Source organism: Pocillopora verrucosa, chromosome 12 (assembly GCF_036669915.1).
Source record: "Pocillopora verrucosa isolate sample1 chromosome 12, ASM3666991v2, whole genome shotgun sequence".
NCBI lineage: Eukaryota > Metazoa > Cnidaria > Anthozoa > Scleractinia > Pocilloporidae > Pocillopora > Pocillopora verrucosa.
The window spans coordinates 16791590-16811943 of record NC_089323.1 but is presented as its reverse complement, the minus strand read 5'-3'; the positions used below and the strand labels follow the sequence as shown (position 1 = coordinate 16811943).

At 38.2% G+C, this 20354-nt stretch overlaps 1 protein-coding gene across 1 annotated transcript; it reads left to right on the top strand.

Annotated features, from left to right (window-relative positions):
• Positions 1 to 6705: 6705 nt before the first annotated feature.
• Positions 6706 to 17877, top strand: LOC136277432 (protein sidekick-1-like). Its single transcript, XM_066159525.1, has 11 exons — positions 6706 to 6827; positions 7150 to 7452; positions 10620 to 10933; positions 11191 to 11335; positions 11978 to 12291; positions 12759 to 12906; positions 13521 to 13823; positions 14147 to 14449; positions 15822 to 16088; positions 16509 to 16817; positions 17409 to 17877. Exons 1-11 carry the CDS (start codon positions 6806 to 6808, stop codon positions 17744 to 17746), a joined length of 2766 nt encoding a protein of 921 aa, XP_066015622.1. The 5' UTR covers positions 6706 to 6805; the 3' UTR covers positions 17747 to 17877.
• The last annotated feature ends 2477 nt before the right edge of the window (positions 17878 to 20354 follow it).

The following is a 20354-nucleotide window of genomic DNA, read 5'->3' as shown; positions in this document are numbered from 1 at the left end:
TGGACTAGGTCCTACAGAACTTTGCAAGGGCTTTCGCTACGATAGTGGACCAAAGTTCCTGTATGAATCAGCAGAACTGTGGCCAGAGAATAAAGTCAAAGCACCCTCCGAGAAAGATGAAGTGAGTGAAAAGAAGGGAAGATGGGTTGGAACATCCCAGAAAAATGAGGTCCTGTTAGGATGGAAGAAGTATTCTTCTCTGACCAAACTAAGAAGAGTTACAGCTTATGTGATACAAACAATGCAAGAATTAAGAAGGAAGCGCGTCTTCTGGGAGCACTTACGTCTAATGAACTGAGAGCTACTCAGAATTATCTAGTGAAGAGGGCGCAATTTGAGTCATTCAGCCAAAGGATACAGTGTCTAGAGATGGCCAAGGAGATCCACAAGAAAAGTAGAATTAAATCTCTTGATCCACAGATAGAAGATGGATTCTTAGTTGTTGGTGGAAGACTGCGGAGAGCACAATACCTACCATACAAGACACGACATCCCAAAATAATTGACTCACGCCATGAGCTTGCACAGCTGATCGTAGAGGAAATACATCAGATCTAACACCACCTACCAACTGAGCTCTTGCATAATCAAATAAGGCAGGAGTATTGGATCATCCATGGTCGTCAGGCGGTGCGGAATGTGAAGTTTAAGTGTAACTACTGTTTTCGCCCGACAGTAAAACCTCAAGAGCAGCAAATGGGAAGTGTACCAGAGTGCAGCCTTGAGCCAGGAATGGTGTTCAGGAGTTGACTTTTTTGGACCTATGTTGGTTAAGGAAAGACGCAATGAGATTGAAGTGTATGGTTGTTTGTTCACTTACATGAGTCCTCGAGCGTGCCACCTCGAACTTGTGGATGATCTTTCAACAGATCATTTCATTATGGCATTGAAGAGATTCATTGCGCGACGTGGACGACCGCAGAGCATTCACAATGATTATGGCACAAACTTTGTCGGTGCAAATAATGAGTTGCGGAAATGCATTAAATTATGGAAAGAAGAAGGGATACAAAACGTCTGTGTGCTCAAGGAAATTGACTGGAAATTTCAGCCACTAAGCACCCCGCACTTTGGAGTAGCGTGGTAGAGACTAGTACAGTGTACAAAGAAGACACTCAAGGCAATTCTGCGCTAGTCGAAGCAGAAGGAATACTAAACAGTGAACGATTACTCATGTGTCCAATGATGCAGGGGACATTAGAGCGTTAACCCCAAATCATTTCTTGCTGTTGCGGGCGAATCCGAGTTATGAAGATGCTGAAGTTAGTGATAATGAGATCAACTCGACAAAGATGTGGCGACGGTCCCAAGCGCAAGCTAATTTCTTTTGGAAATGTTTTACCAAGGAATACCTTCGTAGCCTGACAGAGAAGGAGATGTTGTCCTAGTTGCTGAGCCAAATCAGTCGCGAGGTGTACGACCGTTGGGCAGAATCGTGTCTACTCATCCTGGTTGGGATGGGTTAGTTCGAGCAGTTACAGTGCATACTCAGCAAGGAGAGTACAAGAGACCGATTGCTAAACTTTCGTTATTAGAGAAAGCGGAAGTATAGAACTGTTAATCGTCTCGACGAACGTTGTGTCTCGACTAGGGGCGGGGATGTCCCTCCCGCTTCTTGTATATTTATTTATTTATTTTTTGTGTTGCTATGTGAATTGGCAGGTCGGCCCGTTGCTATGGGCCACGTGCTCATGTGTGAGATAGAAAAAAAAGTTGAGTCGAGGAGTTTGGAGTAACGTGAGCGAAATAAAGTTGTTAAAAAAAAATCGAATCAGCCGAGTCCAAATTGTCGTCCGACAACGACATTCACTCATCTCGCTGAAGAACCAACTCCATTTTACCCGTCAGTTTGTTTGCACCACGCATTTGCGGTCCATAATTTGATTTGATGACAGGTTCTCACATGACAGTATCGTCATAATCAAATTGCCGCGTCAGCCTTAATGTAAACATGAATATCGCTGACTCAAACTCATTTTATTTTAAATTTTGGGAAAGGCCATTACTTCGTTCTTAGGGTAAACCAACACATCTTTGGCGAAGCGCGATTTTTTCAAATGAATAGAATAACTCCTGCGATAATTAACAAAAGAGAAAAAAAAATTGAAACTTGCGCGCACCGTTCGCCATCATTTGAAAACTTTCAAGGCAAAACAAAATACGTAAGATAACTTCTTTTCCCATAACACCACGACAGCATTACACATTCCAAACGATAGGACAAGAAATAGCTCGAAGAACACGAAAACCATGAAATATTACTCGAGCGATGAACTGGCGCGAGGGTTTTTAGGCGATGAATGCCAGAATCAATGTTTAACCGAAACATGATCAGTTGAATTAAAAAAAAAAAAATTTGAATTTTTTCTTGGCCTTAGCGCAAGAGAAAACCCAGATAAGACACGACTTACCTCCTCTTCTTTCACGGATCCTTTGTAGTTCGCTTCTCTTTGTTGATGACCTCTTTTCAGTCTGTTTTCAGGAGCGACTTTTTATTTTCTTCTCGCGTTGCTATTCGCTAGATGTTCGCCTATTTACTTATGCCTTTTATTGTTCTCTTTCGCGTTCCTCTCGCCGTGTTCTGCCTATTTTGGCGTCCTTTCTAACTTTCTTGCCCGATTTTATGGACTCACTTTACGCCGTTTACCTGTTGCTTTCTTTGGTCGCTCAGTCTCTTTATATCCAGCCTATTTTCACTTAAAACCCTCTCTCCACGAACTTGAATTATAACAATTTTCTCCGACTTACAAAGCTTAAACTCTGCCGTTTTGTTGCTTTACGAGTTGTTTAGAAATTACAAAATACTGAGAATTACTGTTAACTACATCCTTAGCAAATTATTTGCTAACGCGGCTTCACATCTACTAGCCCACGTGAAGCCCTCGTGTAATATCTAACCCAGTGCCCGCGGTACGCTGCCCTAAAGGTCGGCACTTGAGAATGCGCACCTCATTGTCATCTGCCGGTGTCTCCTGGCGCACACGAATGAGTTATCCAAGTAACGCAAGCAATCGCACCTGCGTATCACCTATTTCCTCGAACTTCCATTAGGTGGCTAAGATAGCGCCCACGGTACAGTCGGCCACGCATGCTAAAAATAGCACCTTGTACGGACGCCTGTACGGTCATAAGTCCAATTTTTTGTGGCTTGATGGGTTACTACTATTTTGTATAATTATGGGGCTACGCTGCACGCGCTTTGAGCTCCACCATAAAACTCTTCTGAACATTCATGTAAATATCATAAAAGCCAAAAGTATGTAGGTCCTAGAACACCGATTCTATTTTTGAGTCAATAGGAGGGAGACTAATGAAATGTTTACTTGGTCAAGACTCAGTCTTGTTGTTTTAGAGAGAATGTAATCGATATCAAAGAGAATAAAAACAATGTGTGAACGTTCTTTCAAAAATGTTTTTTTTTTCGGTGCTTGTCCAACAAGTGGTTGTTGTATCATAATCTCTCAAAAACTAGATGTACCTCTTCCTTTAGGTTATTGACCACAAGTGATATACAGAATCACATACTGGTTTTGCGTTAAAATAAACTAAAGTTCACACGACAACCAGGTGGAAAATCAGACATGGTTTGATGCTACTCTGGTTTGTAGATTTAATGAATGTAAGCGAAGAAGTTACAATTCATAGACCCAACGTTTCGACACTCCTGTCTAGTGCCTTCACTAGGGGTGATCTAAACGTTGCAACAAGAGATCCTTTTATATGACCACTAATTAGCGCCCTTTTTTCTGACGAGGTGTAAATAGGCGTCAGGAAGCAAACCGCCATCGTCACGATTTAAAGGAGCGTGGGCGGAGTTAATTTGCCGAGCCTCCAAACAAAGGCACTGGTGGTAACGCCGATTATTGGTGATAATTTTAGAATTATCCCACCCAATTGTATGGCTAGTTAGGCATATGTGCTCCGATAAAGCCGAATTTCCTTTTTCCAAAAGAAAAACGCTTTTTGATGCTCTTTTAAACGTGTACCAAACTGACGTTTGGTCTGTCCGATGTATTCGTTATCACAGTCATCGCAAGGAATAGAATAAATGGCGTCGGCTCGTTGTTCTTTCGTGACAGGATCCTTAGGTTTGGCGAAATATGCCCCAAAGTCCCCAAAGGTTTTTGAGCAACTTTAACGTTGTGGCTATTCAAAATTCTCTTGTGGGTTCCGTAACACCCTGAATGTAAGGAATAGCAGCAAAACCAGTCGCTGATTCCCTTTCATCAAGAGGGTTACTAGTTGTAACTGGTTTTTGGTAGTTACGGAGAAAGGTTTTTGTATTCTCGATTCTCACCGCCCTATTTGCCATAAAAAGTCTGTAGCCAAAACTTTACTTAGGAGGGCTGACTGTCTACCATCTTCACTCGATTCGAAGGCTGAGGAGAGGAAATATGTTTCTGATGTCCTAAAGGCAAATGGCTATACAAAAACCTTTCTCAGTAACTGCCAAAAACCAGTTACAACTAGTAACCCTCTTGATGAAAGGGAACCAGCGACTGGTTTTGCTGTTATTCCTTACATTCAGGGTGTTACGGAACCCATCAAGAAAATTTTGAATGGCCACAACGTTAAAGTTGCTCAAAAAGAAACAACAGAAACTAAGTCTTTCCATTGCCATTAGAGACATGTAAATAGTTGTTACTTAAGAGCAGTCTGTTAAGCAGTAGTATTAAGAATAGTTTGACATAATGATTTCACATTTTGTACCACAAACTATAGGTCTTTCCCGGAAACTCAAATCAAAATGGTATCGTAAAGAACAGTCTACAGGAGTTTGCAAGTGCAAAGTATATCCGCTTTCTACCAACAACATATTACGGATGGAAGGCACTGAGAGTGGAAGTTTATGGAGTACTTCTAACAAAAGGTATTAATTTGCTCTAGCTTGTTTTTATCTCTCCCTAAGACAAATATCATCACGGTATGAACATTATTAGTATATTGCAGGGTTGTCATAATTATTTTCTATAATCTTTAAACTAAATTTTAAAATTTCTTGTCTGTTTCATTTTCATGAAGTATGTTTGCTATTCAAATAAGTGACCTTACCTTGCAGCTTGTGAAATGAAAGCCATTGGTCTGGCCAGTGGCGGTACAATTCCAGACAGCAGCTTTTCTGCCTCATCGCATTATAGTGCTGGGTATATACCATCTAATGGTCGACTGAATGGAACTAGCCTGGGTTGGGCACCCAAGACTAATTCCGATCCTGCCGACTACCTGCAAATTGATCTTCTGTATGAGTATGTTATCTGTGCTGTTGCTACTCAAGGAGCTTATGGTATTAATGAGTGGACAACAAAGTATAAGATTCGCTTATCAATGAATGGTACCACTATGGTCACCTACCAAGAAAACAATGTTGACAGGGTAAGTTTATATGTACATGTCAAAAAGCAAAAAGTATGTCGGTCCTAGAACACAGATTCAATTTTTGAGTCAAGTGGAGGGAGACCAAGGAAGTGTTTACTTTGTTAAGACTCGGTCTTGTTGTTTAATAGAATATGAAATCGATACCAAAGGAAAAAAGAAATGCGTGAAAGTGTTTTAGAAAAAAACTTATATTTTGGTGTTTATCCAACCAGTGGTTGTTGTATTATAATTTCTCACAAAGCTATAAGTACCTCTCCCTTAGGTTATTGACCAGAAATGATATACAGGGTCACATACCGGTTTAGTGTTAGTTTTGAAACAACAGAAACTAAGCTTTTCCATAGCAGTTATTGACATGTAAATAGCTGATACTTAAGAGCGGTCTGTTAAGCAGTAGTACTAAGAACAGTTTGAGATAATGATTTCAATTTTTTTACCACAAACTATAGGTCTTTCCTGGAAACTCAAATCAAAATGGCATAGTAAAAAACCGTTTACAGGAATTTGCAAGTGCAAAGTATATCCGCTTTCAACCAACAACATATTACGGATGGAAGGCACTGAGAGTGGAAGTTTATGGAGTACTTCTAACAAAAGGTATTTATTTGCTCTAGCTTGTGAGCAGAGCTAGCTAACGGCGAGTTATAAAATCTCCAATATGGATATAGCTTTGCCATTGGTCAGGTGAGAATTTTGTGGAAATGACATAAGAGCTGACCATATGAGATGAGAGAATTTGAAAATCATTAATTTAGTTCTTTTTTTAAACTTTGAATTCACTCTCTTCTGATCATTTAGTTCTTCTTTTGCTAAATTAAAAAAGTTTTGCTCAGCTTATTATTTGTGGTTTTTATGAACCAGTGCCTGATGTGATTGTAACATTGTACATTGTAAATTCTGGAGCACTGTGGGTTGCCAGTGTAACATAATAATTGTTCTCCTATTTTGTTTAGCACATCTTCATACTCAGGATATAAATAATATATATTTAATGCATAAACACAATCCCTACTCATGATCAATGATCCTCCACTTTGATCTGAGGAATATGTAAGCCTCTCTAAGGTCACGAGGATGATTAATTTACATTCATATCACTAAATCAACCGAGAATTATGCCAAACAACTGGTGATGTTTATTTCAGTTCCATCCCAACCTCCTACTTCCTTCAAGTTAACTGCAAGCTCTTCTACCAGTATCATAGCGTCCTGGCAGTTGCCATCAGTCTCTGCTGGACATGGAAGAAACATTACTGGATTTAAACTGTTCTACAGAAAGAAAGGTTCTGTCAGATCAGCAACAACCTTGACTATAAGCAGTGGATCAACATTAAGTAGAAATGTCACCGGGCTTGATAAGTACACAGAATACGAATTTCAAGTGTTGGCCTTCACTTCTGATGGTGATGGACCAAAGAGCCCTGTTGAGATGCAGAGAACAATGGAAGACGGTATGTGATGAGTAAAGGTGAAAGAGAAAAGATTATGACAATTGCTATTCAAAAATTAATTAAAACTGCGATAAAAAAAGCAAAGAAATGATCCTCCCAGTTAGGTTGTAATTTCAAGCAATCGCAGCAAAGACGTTTGATACTGATTCAGGCACCAATGGGATTTGAACCCATGTTCCCCAGATACTAGATGGGTGCTGCTACCAACTGAGCTGTAAAGCCACAGGTTAGGAGCGTGGTAACTTCTCAGAGACCTCATTGTTTGGTAGTAACCATTAACAAGACTAGTATGGCATTAAGCGCTACAGTTTTTTAATTGCAGCTCCATCACAAGCCCCGAGGAGCTTCAGTGCGACTACAGTTACTTCTACAATGATCACAGCATCCTGGCAGTTACCACCAGCAGACTCCAGAAATGGAGTAATCGTAGGGTTCAAATTATTCTACCAAAAGAGTGGCTCCGTTGGGCGAGCAAGCACCCTGACCATTAACAATGGAACAGCATTAGGTAAAGATGTCACTGGGCTTGAAAACAACACGGAATATGAATTTGAAGTGTTGGCTTTTACTTCAGTTGGTGATGGACCAAAGACCTCACCTGTAGTAGTGAGGACCATGAAAGATGGTAAGAGTTCTCAGAAGATGTTTAACACATTTTCAAGTGATTTTGTGTAGCAACAGCAAAATTTACTCTACTTTTGAGGAGATTGTTGAATGAGATTTAAACCTGCCCAGTCTTACATTTACAATAACCGAGGAGGTTCATTTGCGGTTCATAGCATTTTGGGTTTCGTGGTATAGTTAAACATGTATGGCCATCAGATTCAAAAGCTGAAATTTTTTAGCTGTTCATTAGACTAGGCGTATGTCTGAGAGAGGTTCACTTCCGTGCTTGGAGTAAAGAACTTTTCATGGTACCAAGGCACCCTTGTTTGACAAAAATTTGATGACTGCCTATACAAACTTTAAGACAACTGCTAGAACAGTTTCTGTAAACTCTTGAAGACAAGTGCATAATTTTATTTGAAAATTGTTTGGGAACGTTTGGAGATGACAGCTACAACACTACAGATGCATGAATACTAATTTAAGGCAGACCGTAATGCATCAAGACAACCATTACAGAAGGTCTGATGAACAAAAGAAGATGAATGCCTTAAAAGTGTTCGTGAATTGTTGAAAGAAAAAAACTGAATTGATAGGGCCGTGGAGGGCGTGAAGAGAATTGTTACAAAGCTACCAAAAAAAAAAATTGAAACCAAGCATTGCAAAGTAACCTGGGACTACCAACAAATGTTTGCAACCAAACTGCTCGGGATCTAAAAGATACACTGAGTTATTGTAACAAAGTTACAATAACAAAACTTTCATCATTCGAAAAGGAATTCTATTCGTCCAGTGAAAGAACTGATTACAATAACAAAACTTGCATTTCTACTCGTCCAATGTAAGAACTGATTCATAAAACTGACCCATCCATCTATTCCTTGCCTGCATTCAGACGTCTCAGGAATTTACCCCTGCTAAATCATTATCCTGCGGTTGTTACCAGCTTTTTGGTTTTGGTAAAAGTTATACAAGCAGTTTTTAGCAGGCTTGTAATTTTGCACCACATGATGTAAAGAAGCCAATAATATCAAGCAAAATCAATGGATGGGCTATTGCAACCTTTATTAACAGCATGCTTCCTCCGCTGCACCATAACAGTTTTTCCAGAAACTCAAATCTTTCCTTAATTTCTCTAGAATTGGCCCCTTCAGAAATGACGCCCCAGGCTGCAGATTTGGTTATTTTAAGGATTGAGATTTCTTCCTGATTTGTTATAGAATTGATAAATAAGGTTAAAACTGTAATGTTTGAACGAAGATGTATATCATACAAGACGACTCAAAGTCAGCACACTGGTCATATGGGAATCACATGTAAAAATTACTTTATTCCCAGCATGGTTGGCTACACGACGCAAGACTTGTCACGGTACTGTGTAACGCTAAATACTACATTTCGTTTTTCCTGCAGTTGAGAAGAATCACATGATCGAAGGAATAAATATCGTGAAATAAGTAACAGTAACAGGTGCTATGCGACAGAACTAGACTAGGAAAAATAAACTTAAACATGGGGATACAGAATCCTACTCAAAGTCCTTAATCACTGAATACTCAACCACTAAATGTTCTTACAAGCCCAAAGTTCATAATTCTCAAACGGTGTCCATAAACCAATACTTGAGTCACTTTGAAATCAGTCAAAAGAATATTCATCAAATAGATGTTCAAAATCACTTTAAATCAGTGAATCATCATTAATCAAATCTCTTGGATGAGTCTCTTTTGGGGCACAGACAACGTGGAGACCTTCAACGCACAGGTTCAGGATCTCAACACTTTCACTGGGGTCCAATGGTGAGCCTGTGGACCCCTGAACTGAGACTGGAATGCAGGAAGGAGGACTGCTCTCGGTGTCCTGGTCAAGAGTGTCAGGTGACGTCGACAGCTTTTCTCGCTTTGGTTGTCTGATCAGTACTGTGTCTCCAACCTAAACGTCGCAATCTTTGATGACTCTCCTAAAATCAGCTTGGCTCTTGATCCTGAGTTTCTGCTGGGCATCTCTTTGGCGCATGGCTGCAGGGTCAAGACTTTCACCTCTTGGCACAACAACGGGGTTGGGTAACTTGATTCTAATTGGTCTGCCAAAATGGGGCTGTAGCAGGGGCAACACCCGTAGTACAATGGGGAGTAACACGATAGTTGTGTAAGAAACGACACATATCTTGCTTCCAGCGAATGGTGGTGCGTAGTACCTTTCCAAAGGTCCTCATAAAGCGTTCCACTTCTTCATTAGCTTCAGGTGACACGCGTTCGCGGTTTCACCTGGGTTTTGCTTCGCCCGCTGAAACGTGAAAATCTTAAATTCCACATTCTTCTTCGGGTCAAAGTACGCGTCCAGCTTCGTTTTGGCCGTTGCAAAATCTTCACCGGTGTCGGGTGGAGTGTCAAAGAGGTCAGACACTTCCTCCCCGGTGTGGTACGGTAAAAGAGCTCTCTGTATCTTCTTATCACTAATAGCAGTGGTAACAGATAGGTTTTCGAAGGTTGGAATCGCTTCAGCCATCACAAAGATTAGTCACACGGTCACACATACGGCTATGAGTATCGAGGAGTGATTTTTTACCGATCTTCGTCCCCAATGTAATGTTTGAACGACGGTGTATATCACAGAAGACGACACAAAGTCAGCACACTGGTCATATTGGAATTATTTGTAAAAATTACTTTATTCCCAGCATGCTTGGCTACATGACGCAATGTGTATCACGCCATTGTCTAACATTAATCACTACAAAAACCAAAGAAGCCTTATTGCTATTAGCATATACTAAAACAGTGGAAGCGTTGAAGGTGCGCCCTGATTGGCCAATCAAACTCGGAATATCTTTTGCTTTTCACCTCCGAGCAACTCATGCCCGAAAATATTGCTATTGTTGCAGAATGAATGACTTATGATCATCTTTTTGTGTTATATTTTACTTAAATAACTATTTACAGAAGTGTCGGTGGCAAGCGAATGATAGTTACCTTGCCTCTTTCTGGCTTGGTAACTATCAATCACTAGTCACCAAAACTTCGGTGAATAGTTTTTAATTATCTAAGACACAGACCTTTAACTGGAGGTACCAAAAGGAGAGATTCGAGACATCCATGTCCTTTTTACATCCAATCCATTATCCCTTAAACAATTCTTATTATGAATATGTTATGATACGTGCAAATGTAAATTTTGTTTCTTTAGGGGCCTGTGTTGATTTTGACCTTGGAATGGAAAGTGGAACAATCCCAGATAGAAATATAATTGCTTCTTCTGAAGAAAGTGCCAGCACACCAGGCAAGAATGGTCGACTGAACTACGCATCAGGATCATCATGGTGTGCAGGAACAAGTGACACTAGCCCATATCTACAGGTTGATCTACAGACACTTCATATCATCTGTGCTGTGTCCACTCAGGGGAATTCTCAAGCAGATCAGTGGGTGAAGAACTACACGCTACAATTATCCACTGATGGGACAACCTGGACAGACTATAAGGAAGGTGGACAAGTTAAGGTATATAGGAATAAAATGTGAGACATAACTTCTCAAAAAAATTAGAATAAAAATTTACGACTGTAACATAAACTATGAAGCGTGACGGTGTAGAATATCCCACAGAGATGGAAGTCTTGTTCAAAATTAGAATTTTCGATCTTATCAATTATCGTTAAGACTGCTAATTACACTTCGTGATATTTTTTATCCTGCTATTTCCTCGAGTCGCAAAATTAGAATCCAATGGTGAATTGCGAGTATTTGTTTTTTTCCAGTTTCTGAGGGGAAATGCTGACAGAGAGTCAGAAGTGAAGCATTTTGTGTATGGAGTATTACTCAGATATCTGCGATTCCTGCCACGAACACACCAGGGTAGAGTGTGTATGAGGATAGAGGTGTTTGGAGTGGAAAAAAAGCCTAGTAAGTGTGAAACTGGAATGTGTCTTTGCCATCATCACGGTGTTGGTAGCATTAGTACTATTAGTGAACTTCAGTGTAGTCATAAATATTTTCTTAAAATCTCTAAACAAGGTTTTTCAAACCTACTCTGTTATTTTGTTGATGTATGTTTGTTATTCAGACAAGTGAGTAGAATTTTTGAAATCAAAGACACCAAACCACTCCTAATAACAAGTTAATCTAAAGTTGAATGCTGAATTCATGGTCAATACTTACTTAGATAACTAAATTTACGTCAAAGGAGAATAGCTGATAGGAAAGGCTTAAATTTGAATTTGTCGCTGGGACTCAAAATGCAAGTATGAAATTTGGAAAAAATCTGATTATTTCCAGTTGGTAGATCAGTTGTAATTTTTGAGTAATAGATAATGCAAAAATTTGGCTTTAAAGTATCGGGTAAAATTGAATTTGATCTGTGTAAGGGTACATGGAGCCTCATCCTGGTCACTACTTCTAATTCATTTGTACAAGGAACGAAAACAACTCAGAAATCTACATGCCATATGCTTACGCGTTCCACGGCGCATGCGTAAGACCGCAGATCTAGTAAGATTACCATGTCAATTGTGGTATGAAAGATGATTTTAAATCGTTACTTTGCAGCTTGTGAAATGGAGGCCATTGGTCTGGCTAGCGATGGTACAATTCCAGACAGCAGCTTCTCTGCCTCATCGTATTATAGTGCTGGGTATCTACCCTCTAATGGTCGACTGAATGGAAATAGCCTGAGTTGGGCACCCACGACGAATTATGATCCTTCCGACTACCTCCAAATTGACCTTTTGTATGAGTATGTTATCTGTGGTGTTGCTACTCAAGGAGCTAATGGTATTAATGAGTGGACAACAAAGTATAAGATTCGCTTATCAACGGATGGTACCACTATGGTCACCTACCAAGAAAACAATGTTGAAAGGGTAAGTTTATATAAAAATCTTGTGAATATTCATGTCCATATAATAAAAGCCAAAAGAAAGAAGGTCCTAGAACACTGATTCAATTTTTGAGTCAAGGGAAGGGAGAGCAAAGAAGCGTCTACTTGGTCAAGACTCAGTCTTATTGTTCAAAGAGGATGTAATCGATACGAAAAAAAATCATTGTGTGAAAGTGCTTTCGAAAAGTCTTATTTTTTGGAGTTTGTTCAACCAGTGGGTGTTGTATTACAATCTCTCACAAACTACATGTACCTCTCCCTTAGGTTATTCACCAGAAATGATACACATGGTCACATAATGGTTTTGTGTCAATTTTGAAACAAAAGAAACTACGTCTTTCCATAGCCATTAGAGATATGTAGATAGACGATATTTAAGAGCAGTCTGTGAAGTAATAGTATTAAGAACAATTGACATAATGATTTCAAATTTTTTACCAAAAATTCCAGGTCTTTCCCGGAAATTCAAACCAAAATGGCATTGTAAAAAACAGTCTACAGGAATTTGCAAGTGCAAAGTACATCCGCTTTCAACCAACAACATATTACGGATGGAAGGCGCTGAGAGTGGAAGTTTATGGAATACTTCTAACAAAAGGTATTTATTTGCTCTTGTTTTATCTCCCCCATGAGACAAAAATGAAGTCGCATTTACAAACTATTTGTGGAAGGCAAGGTTAGATAATTATGCAGAGCTAGCCAACGGTGAGGTATAATTACTCCAATATTGATAGAGCCTTGCAATTACTAAGGAGATAATTTTTATTCAAATAACTTTAGAGCTGACCATGAGAGATGAGAGAATTTGAAAATCCATGAATTTAGTTTTTTTAAACCTAGAATCCACTCTGCTCAGATCGTTCAGGTTCTTCTTTCTAAATTAAAAAGATATTTGCTTAGCTTATTATTCGTACATGTTATGAAACAGTGTCTAATGTGATTGTAGCATTGTACATTGTAGATTCTGGAGCCATGTGGGTTGCCATTGACACAGAATCATTTCTCTCCTATTTTGTATGACACATCTTAACACTCGGGATACAAATAATGTATATTTAATGCATATACAGAGTCGCTACCTATGATCGATGATCCTTTACTTTGATATGAGGAATATGTAAGCCTCCCTAGGGTCTCGAGGATAATTAATTTACATTTATATCACTAAATCAACTAAGAATTAAAGCAAACAACTGGTGATGTTTATTTCAGTTCCATCCCAACCTCCTACTGCCTTCAAGTTAACTGCAAGCTCTTCTACCAGCATCACAGCTTCCTGGCAGTTGCCACCTGTCTTTGCCAGACATGGCAGAACCATTACAGGGTTTAAATTGTTCTACAGAAACCAAGGTTATGTGTCAGCAACAACCTTGACTATAAGCAGTGGATCAACATTAAGAAGAAATGTCACCGGGCTTGATAAATACACAGAGTATGAATTTCAAGTGTTGGCCTTCACTTCTGATGGTGATGGACCAAAGAGTTCCCTTGAAATGGAGAGAACAATGGAAGATGGTATGTGATAAGTGAAGGTGAAAGAGAAAAGGTTATCACAATTTTTATTAATAAATTAATTAGAACTGTGGATAAAATCAAGCAAAGAAATTATCCTTCCAGGTAGGCTGTAATTTCAAGCAATTGTAGCCACGAAGCTTGATACTGATTCAGTATCGATGGGATTTGAACCCATTTCCCCCAGATACTAGATGGGTGCTGCTACCAACTGAGCTGTAAAGCCACAGGTTAGGAGCGAGGTAATTTTTCAGAGACTTCATTGTTTGGTAGTAACAATTAACAAGACCAGTATGGCATTAAGTGCTAAAGTTTTTCAATCGCAGCTCCATCACAAGCCCCAAGCAGCTTCAGAGTGACTGCAGTTACTTCTACAATGATCACAGCATCTTGGCAGTTACCACCAGCAGACTCCAGAAATGGAATAATCATAGGATTCAAATTGTTCTACCAAAAGAGTGGCTCCGTTGGGCGAGCAAGCACCCTGACCATTAACAATGGAACAGCATTAAGTAAAGATGTCACTGGGCTTGAAAACAACACGGAATATGAATTTGAAGTATTGGCCTTTACTTCAGTTGGTGATGGACCAAAGACCTCACCTGTTGTGGTGAGGACCATGAAAGATGGTAAGAGTTCTCAAACGATGTTTAACTCATTTTCAAGTGATTTTGTGTAGCAACAGCAAAACTTACTCTACGTTTGAGGTGATTGTTGAATGAGATTTGAACCTGCCCAGTTTTACATTTTGGGTTTCGTAGTATAGTTAAACATGTATGGCCATCAGATTCAAAAGCTGAAATTTTTTAGCTGTCCATTAGACTAGACGTATGTCTGAGAGAGGTTCACCCCCTCCCCGTTGCTGGAGTGAGGAACTTTTCATGATACCAAGGCACCCTTGTTTAAAGACAAAAGTTTGATGTCTGCCTATACAAGCTTTAAGACAACTGCTAAAACGTACAGTATCTATAAACTCCTGAAGACAAGCCGTTAATTTTACTTGAAAACTGTTCGGTAACGTTTGGAGATGACAGCTACAACACCACAGACGCATGAGTATTAATTTAAGGCAGACCGTAATGCCTCAAGACAAGAAAAGATCTGACAAACAAAAGGAGATGAGTGCCTCAAAATTTTTTATGAATGGTTGAGGAAAACTGAATTGATAGGGCTAAGGAAGGCGTGAAGCGAATTGCTACAAAGCTAACAAAAAAAACTTGAAACTAAGCATTGCAAAGTAACCTGGGACTGCCAACAAATGTTTGCAACTAAACTGCTTTGGATCTAAAAGATACACTAAGTTATTGTAAAAAAGTTACAATAACAAAACTTTCATCATTCGAAAGGGAATTCTATTCGTCCAGTGAAAGAACTGATTAATAAAACTGACCCATCCATCTATTCCTGGTCTGCATTCAGATGTCTCAGGAACTTTCCCCTCCTAAATAACCATCCTGCTGTTGTTACCAGGTTTGTGGTCTTGCTGAAAGTTATAAAACCAGTTTTTAGTTGGCTTGTGATACTTGGGAGATCTGAGTTCCCATGCCATACCCAGATGCACCACAGGGTTGCAAATGAATAATTAGTTTTTTTGTGGTTCTATTTTGCAAACGGTTTATGTCTAGCCATATTTCGTAGACATTGACACCAAAGGTACTGTTCCTTTCGGGCGATACTATTTGCGTTTTGTCGTTTTTTTTGTTTTGTTTTGTTTTGGTCTATTTGCTTTGTATATTTTTATATTCAGATATTCAGAAACTTATAGCCCTCAGTGAGCACACTTGAACCTAATTTGATCTAACCTTTGATTTGTTTAATGATGAAAGGCTTAAATGCTGATTTGTTTGTTTGTCTGTTTTGGTAATCAACCTGAAGTTGGCTATCAATTGAGGAGCTTTTCTGTTATTGTTTAGTTGGGAAGAGAAGCTGCAAAGCCTACATGCTGCTTTGTGTCTTGAGCTTTATTAAAAAATAACTAATCCGTTTTTTACTAAATCTCAGATAAACCTCACATCAAGGATCTGCCTAAAAGAACCATTAAAGCAGTTGGCGAACTGGCAGTGTTGACTTGTGAGGTTAGTGGAGACCCTGAGGCTTCTGTTACTTGGACCAAAGATGGACTTACCAGTATACCTCGCGCTAAGTTCAAGAAGAACGGCAAGATACTTATTATACAAGATGTTGTTCCTGGTGACAGTGGCGTTTATGAATGCATAGCTATGAACATATTTGGAGAGAGCCGTACAGCTTCGACACTCATTGTTGCTGGTACGTAGAAACTCATTTACAATCACGTAAAACATTGCATACAACGGCATAATCATTTCTTCTGTGAGGTAAATATGGTGGAGAGTAGGTGTATAATTTTCAGCAATACGTTAGAAAATTTGCCAGCCTCCACCAAAGTTAATGACCAAGTATGGTTTTGCTAAGCACCACTATGATCACCATTGCAACTAGTCTCAGTTTACTCCAGCCTCTTATTTACAGGTCATTTAATACTTATTGGACTTGAAGGTTAAAGCAAAAAGAAACACCAATGACAACAAAGCAAACTACCACTCAAAGTGCAAACCTTCATCATGATAGTGTCCCCGTATGTTTGTTATACCCTTCACGATTTTGCATGAGCATGATTTTGTCAAAATTTCCCTTGGTCTCATTACAATTCTCTTTCTTTCTACACAGCGCCACCCAGAATTATCGAAGAGCTTTCCCCTTCTTCAGTGATGTGTGAAAAACAAACTCCGTGTTTTCTCTCATGTCAAGCAACAAGTTATCTTCCGTTTAACTACTCTTGGACGAAAGATGGCCAGGTTCCAACTGGTGATGGCATTAAGTTAATGAATAACAGTATCATTGTCACGCCACGTGATGGAAAAGGTTATGGGGAGTATGTGTGTCGCGTTACAAACAGCTTTGGGTCAACAAATTATAAAATCACTCTGCTTTCTCCTAAGGATAATCGAGATGATGACCGTAAATATTCTCAAAACGGTAAATATTCCTCAACATTCGAACGTGCTTAAATGTTTTCGCTTCAAACATTTTGGAAAGCCTAGAACGTTTTGGAGTTTATGGGCTTCTAATTACAGTTTTTTGATAGAACCAGTTATGTATCAAAAGCAATATTATACGATGGTCTCATAAGCCGACGTTGTTCTGTGTGAAGTTACATTTTTTTGCTTCAGTTAGAAAGTTATGGTGTGCAATGCAGGTAGATCATTCTTATATCAAAATTGGCCTCTTAGGTTGTTAGTAAATCAAAACAGAACTATATGTATACCACTGTTGAGGTGTAAGGTTAAAATATCTCCGTGTTTCTCCTATTGTTGTCCTGCTGGTTCAAGATTTCTGGAGTACGAAATTTGGAATGAAGAAGGAATACGAAATTTATGAGATACAATGAAGAACGACCTAAAGACGAGAACGTTTGTTAAAGTATTTAGGTTTCGGGGTGAAAAGAAACTTCGTATTCCTTGGTGTGAATCTATTGAAAAAAAAAACAACAACAACAACGATATCTATCTAAGCTATGTTTTCAGTGTTTGATAGTTGGTTCTAAAGACGTTTTTTTTCTTTTACTAGGTGTACCACAAAGCACATCCCTTGCCGGTGTAATCGCATTGTCTTGTGTTGTGGTCGTGTTGCTCATTATAATTTGTGGGCTGATATGGCAGCGCAGACGAGTCGTGCCAAGTGAAAGGATACAGGGAGAAGAAAACGTTTCCTTTGAAGGCGTTGAACCTTCACCTGATCGACAGTCAAATTATGAACAAGCTTCAGACCTAAATACATATATAGAACTCAAACCCAGGCCCTCGAACCATGAACAGTCTCACGTTCCTAGTGAGTATCAGTCGCTGCAGGAAATACCCAAGAACACCGAGCTTCATTACTACACATCTTATTTAGAAGCATTATAAGAGCTTCATTACTACACATCTCAGTTGTTTAGAAGCACTATAAGAGCTTCATTACTACACATCTCAGTTGTTTAGAAGCACTATAAGAGCTTCATTACTATACATCTTGTTTAGAAGCATTATAAGAGCTTCATTACTACACTTCTTATTTAGAAACATTATAAGAGCTTCATTACTTTACATCTTGTTTAGAAGCATTATAAGAGCTTCATTACTACACATCTTATTTAGAAGCATTATAAGAACTTCATTACTACACTTCTTGTTTAGAAGCATTATAAGAGCTTCATTACTACACATCTTATTTGGAAGCATTATAAGAGCTTCATTACTAGACATCTTGTTTAGAAGTATTATAAGAGCTTCATTACTACACATCTTATTTAGAAGCATTATAAGAGTTTCGCTACTACACATCTTATTTAGAAGCATTATAAGAGCTTCATTACTACACATCTTATTTGGAAGCATTATAAGAGCTTCATTACTACACATCTTATTTAGAAGCATTATAAGAGCTTCATTACTACACATCTTGTTTAGAAGCATTATAAGAGCTTCATTACTACACATCTTATTTAGAAGCATTATAAGAACTTCATTACTACACATCTTATTTAGAAGCATTATAAGAGCTTCATTACTACACATCTTATTTAGAAGCATTATAAGAGTTTCACTACTACACATCTTATTTAGAAGCATTATAAGAGCTTCATTACTACACATCTTATTTAGAAGCATTATAAGAGCTTCATTACTACACATCTTGTTTAGAAGCATTATAAGAGCTTCATTACTACACATCTTATTTAGAAGCATTATAAGAGCTTCATTACTACACATCTTATTTAGAAGCATTATAAGAGCTTCATTACTACACATCTTATTTAGAAGCATTATAAGAACTTCATTACTACACTTCTTGTTTAGAAGCATTATAAGAGCTTCATTACTACACATCTTATTTAGAAGCATTATAAGAGCTTCATTACTACACATCTTATTTAGAAGCATTATAAGAGCTTCATTACTACACATCTTATTTAGAAGCATTATAAGAACTTCATTACTACACATCTTATTTGGAAGCATTATAAGAGTTTTGTTACTTTGGTGTTGGGAATATGAATGGAAATAACTAATTAGGATAAACCATTCAACTAAAAAACATATTGTAAGCAGTTGATAGTTTACTATTTCAATGACGGTTTTACTTTGTAAGTTGAGTAATTGTTATCTGTTAGCAAACAGTTCTCTCAGAGGGGCGGTACTTAGGGTAGGGCTTTGTTCCTTGAATCCTCGGTTTATTCTGTTGTTATGTAACATACTTCAAGGGTTGTTTTTTCTTTAGTTATCTTTTTAATTGAAATTCTACTCTACGCAACAGTTTCTTTATAATTTTTATATTATCAATCTTGTTTCTGTTTTGGCAGATCTTAACCGCAAAAGTTTGAAATTTTAGGTAGAAAGTAATTTTGGTAAGAGAAAACAAACCTAAGGTACATACTAACTACGTAAGTCGACGTGACTCGCTAGTGAAGTGGGAAACAGTGACGGTGGTTAAATATTGACAACTTACTAATTGCCACCTTTATAAACTGGAAACCAACACTTTCTTGTAAATGATGCGTCATACCCTAAGCTAGCAAGTTATTTGAGCTGTTAAGAGAAGCAATAAAGAAAGTTTCAACTGCACAAGAATGCTAGAAATTTCTTCTAACAATATATCGCGTATAGCCAGAACTAAACATTTAGTTATAGCCACGAATGAGAGGTAAATGAAATTATAACTTTGAGCGAGGTTCCCAAGCTAAACGAAATCTCTTAGAAGACGATCACACACGACACTTACTTTGCTAAAGGAATCCGTGTTTTCAAGTGGGATTTAATCTACAATTGCATATCCTAGTAGTGGCATGAAAATTTTAATTCGAGTTTAAGTGAGTTCTGAACCTGAATTAAAGTTAAAAGAGTGAATTTGCAAACTCGTTTAAGAGCCATTAGATGTAAAAAGAGATCGAAGCGTAACAATGTAATGGAAGTTGTTCTTTGTATTTTACCTTTTAAGAAGGATTATACTTTTTGAGTCTTTTCTTATGTTTTTATACATATTAGATTCGTAACCGTTAAGCAAATTTATTGGTTTGTACTCTGAAGAAATCGAAAACTGCTAGCTAAACGAATATTACTGTTAGGTATTTGTAGATATCTGAAGAGAAAATTTACACTCCAGTCTCTTGAAGACATTTCAAAGCCATAGCCTATTTACAAATTGAAAAAAATGCTTGGAAATATTTTTATAATGCAATAACTTATAAGTACATTTTCAACTGTTAATAAGCAACAGAATAGCTGTAGATGATGGAATAAGAAGTTTTCACGAAAACATGTCTCTTATAACATACTCTGTGATTCCAACGAGTTGATCAGAAAAGATTCAGTACTGTCAGGTTTAGGAAGCTTTCGTAGCAAAGAATGCGTGTAGTAAGTTTTGAATTTTATTCTTTTCGTATTGGTATACTCGCGTTACTTTACTTGACGTCCATATTTTCTTTCGATCTTTTTCTATCAGGATTACAGTAAACGTAATGCGTACATTCTGACT

Bases quoted from the DNA above. Each gene is read 5' to 3' on its own strand.
- LOC136277432 (XM_066159525.1), top strand. From the start codon at position 6,806: ATGCAGAGAACAATGGAAGACG. The intron at 10,934-11,190 runs GTATATAGGAAT...GTTTTTTTCCAG, and splicing joins AGGAAGGTGGACAAGTTAAG to TTTCTGAGGGGAAATGCTGA. The intron at 11,336-11,977 runs GTAAGTGTGAAA...GTTACTTTGCAG, and splicing joins TGGAGTGGAAAAAAAGCCTA to CTTGTGAAATGGAGGCCATT.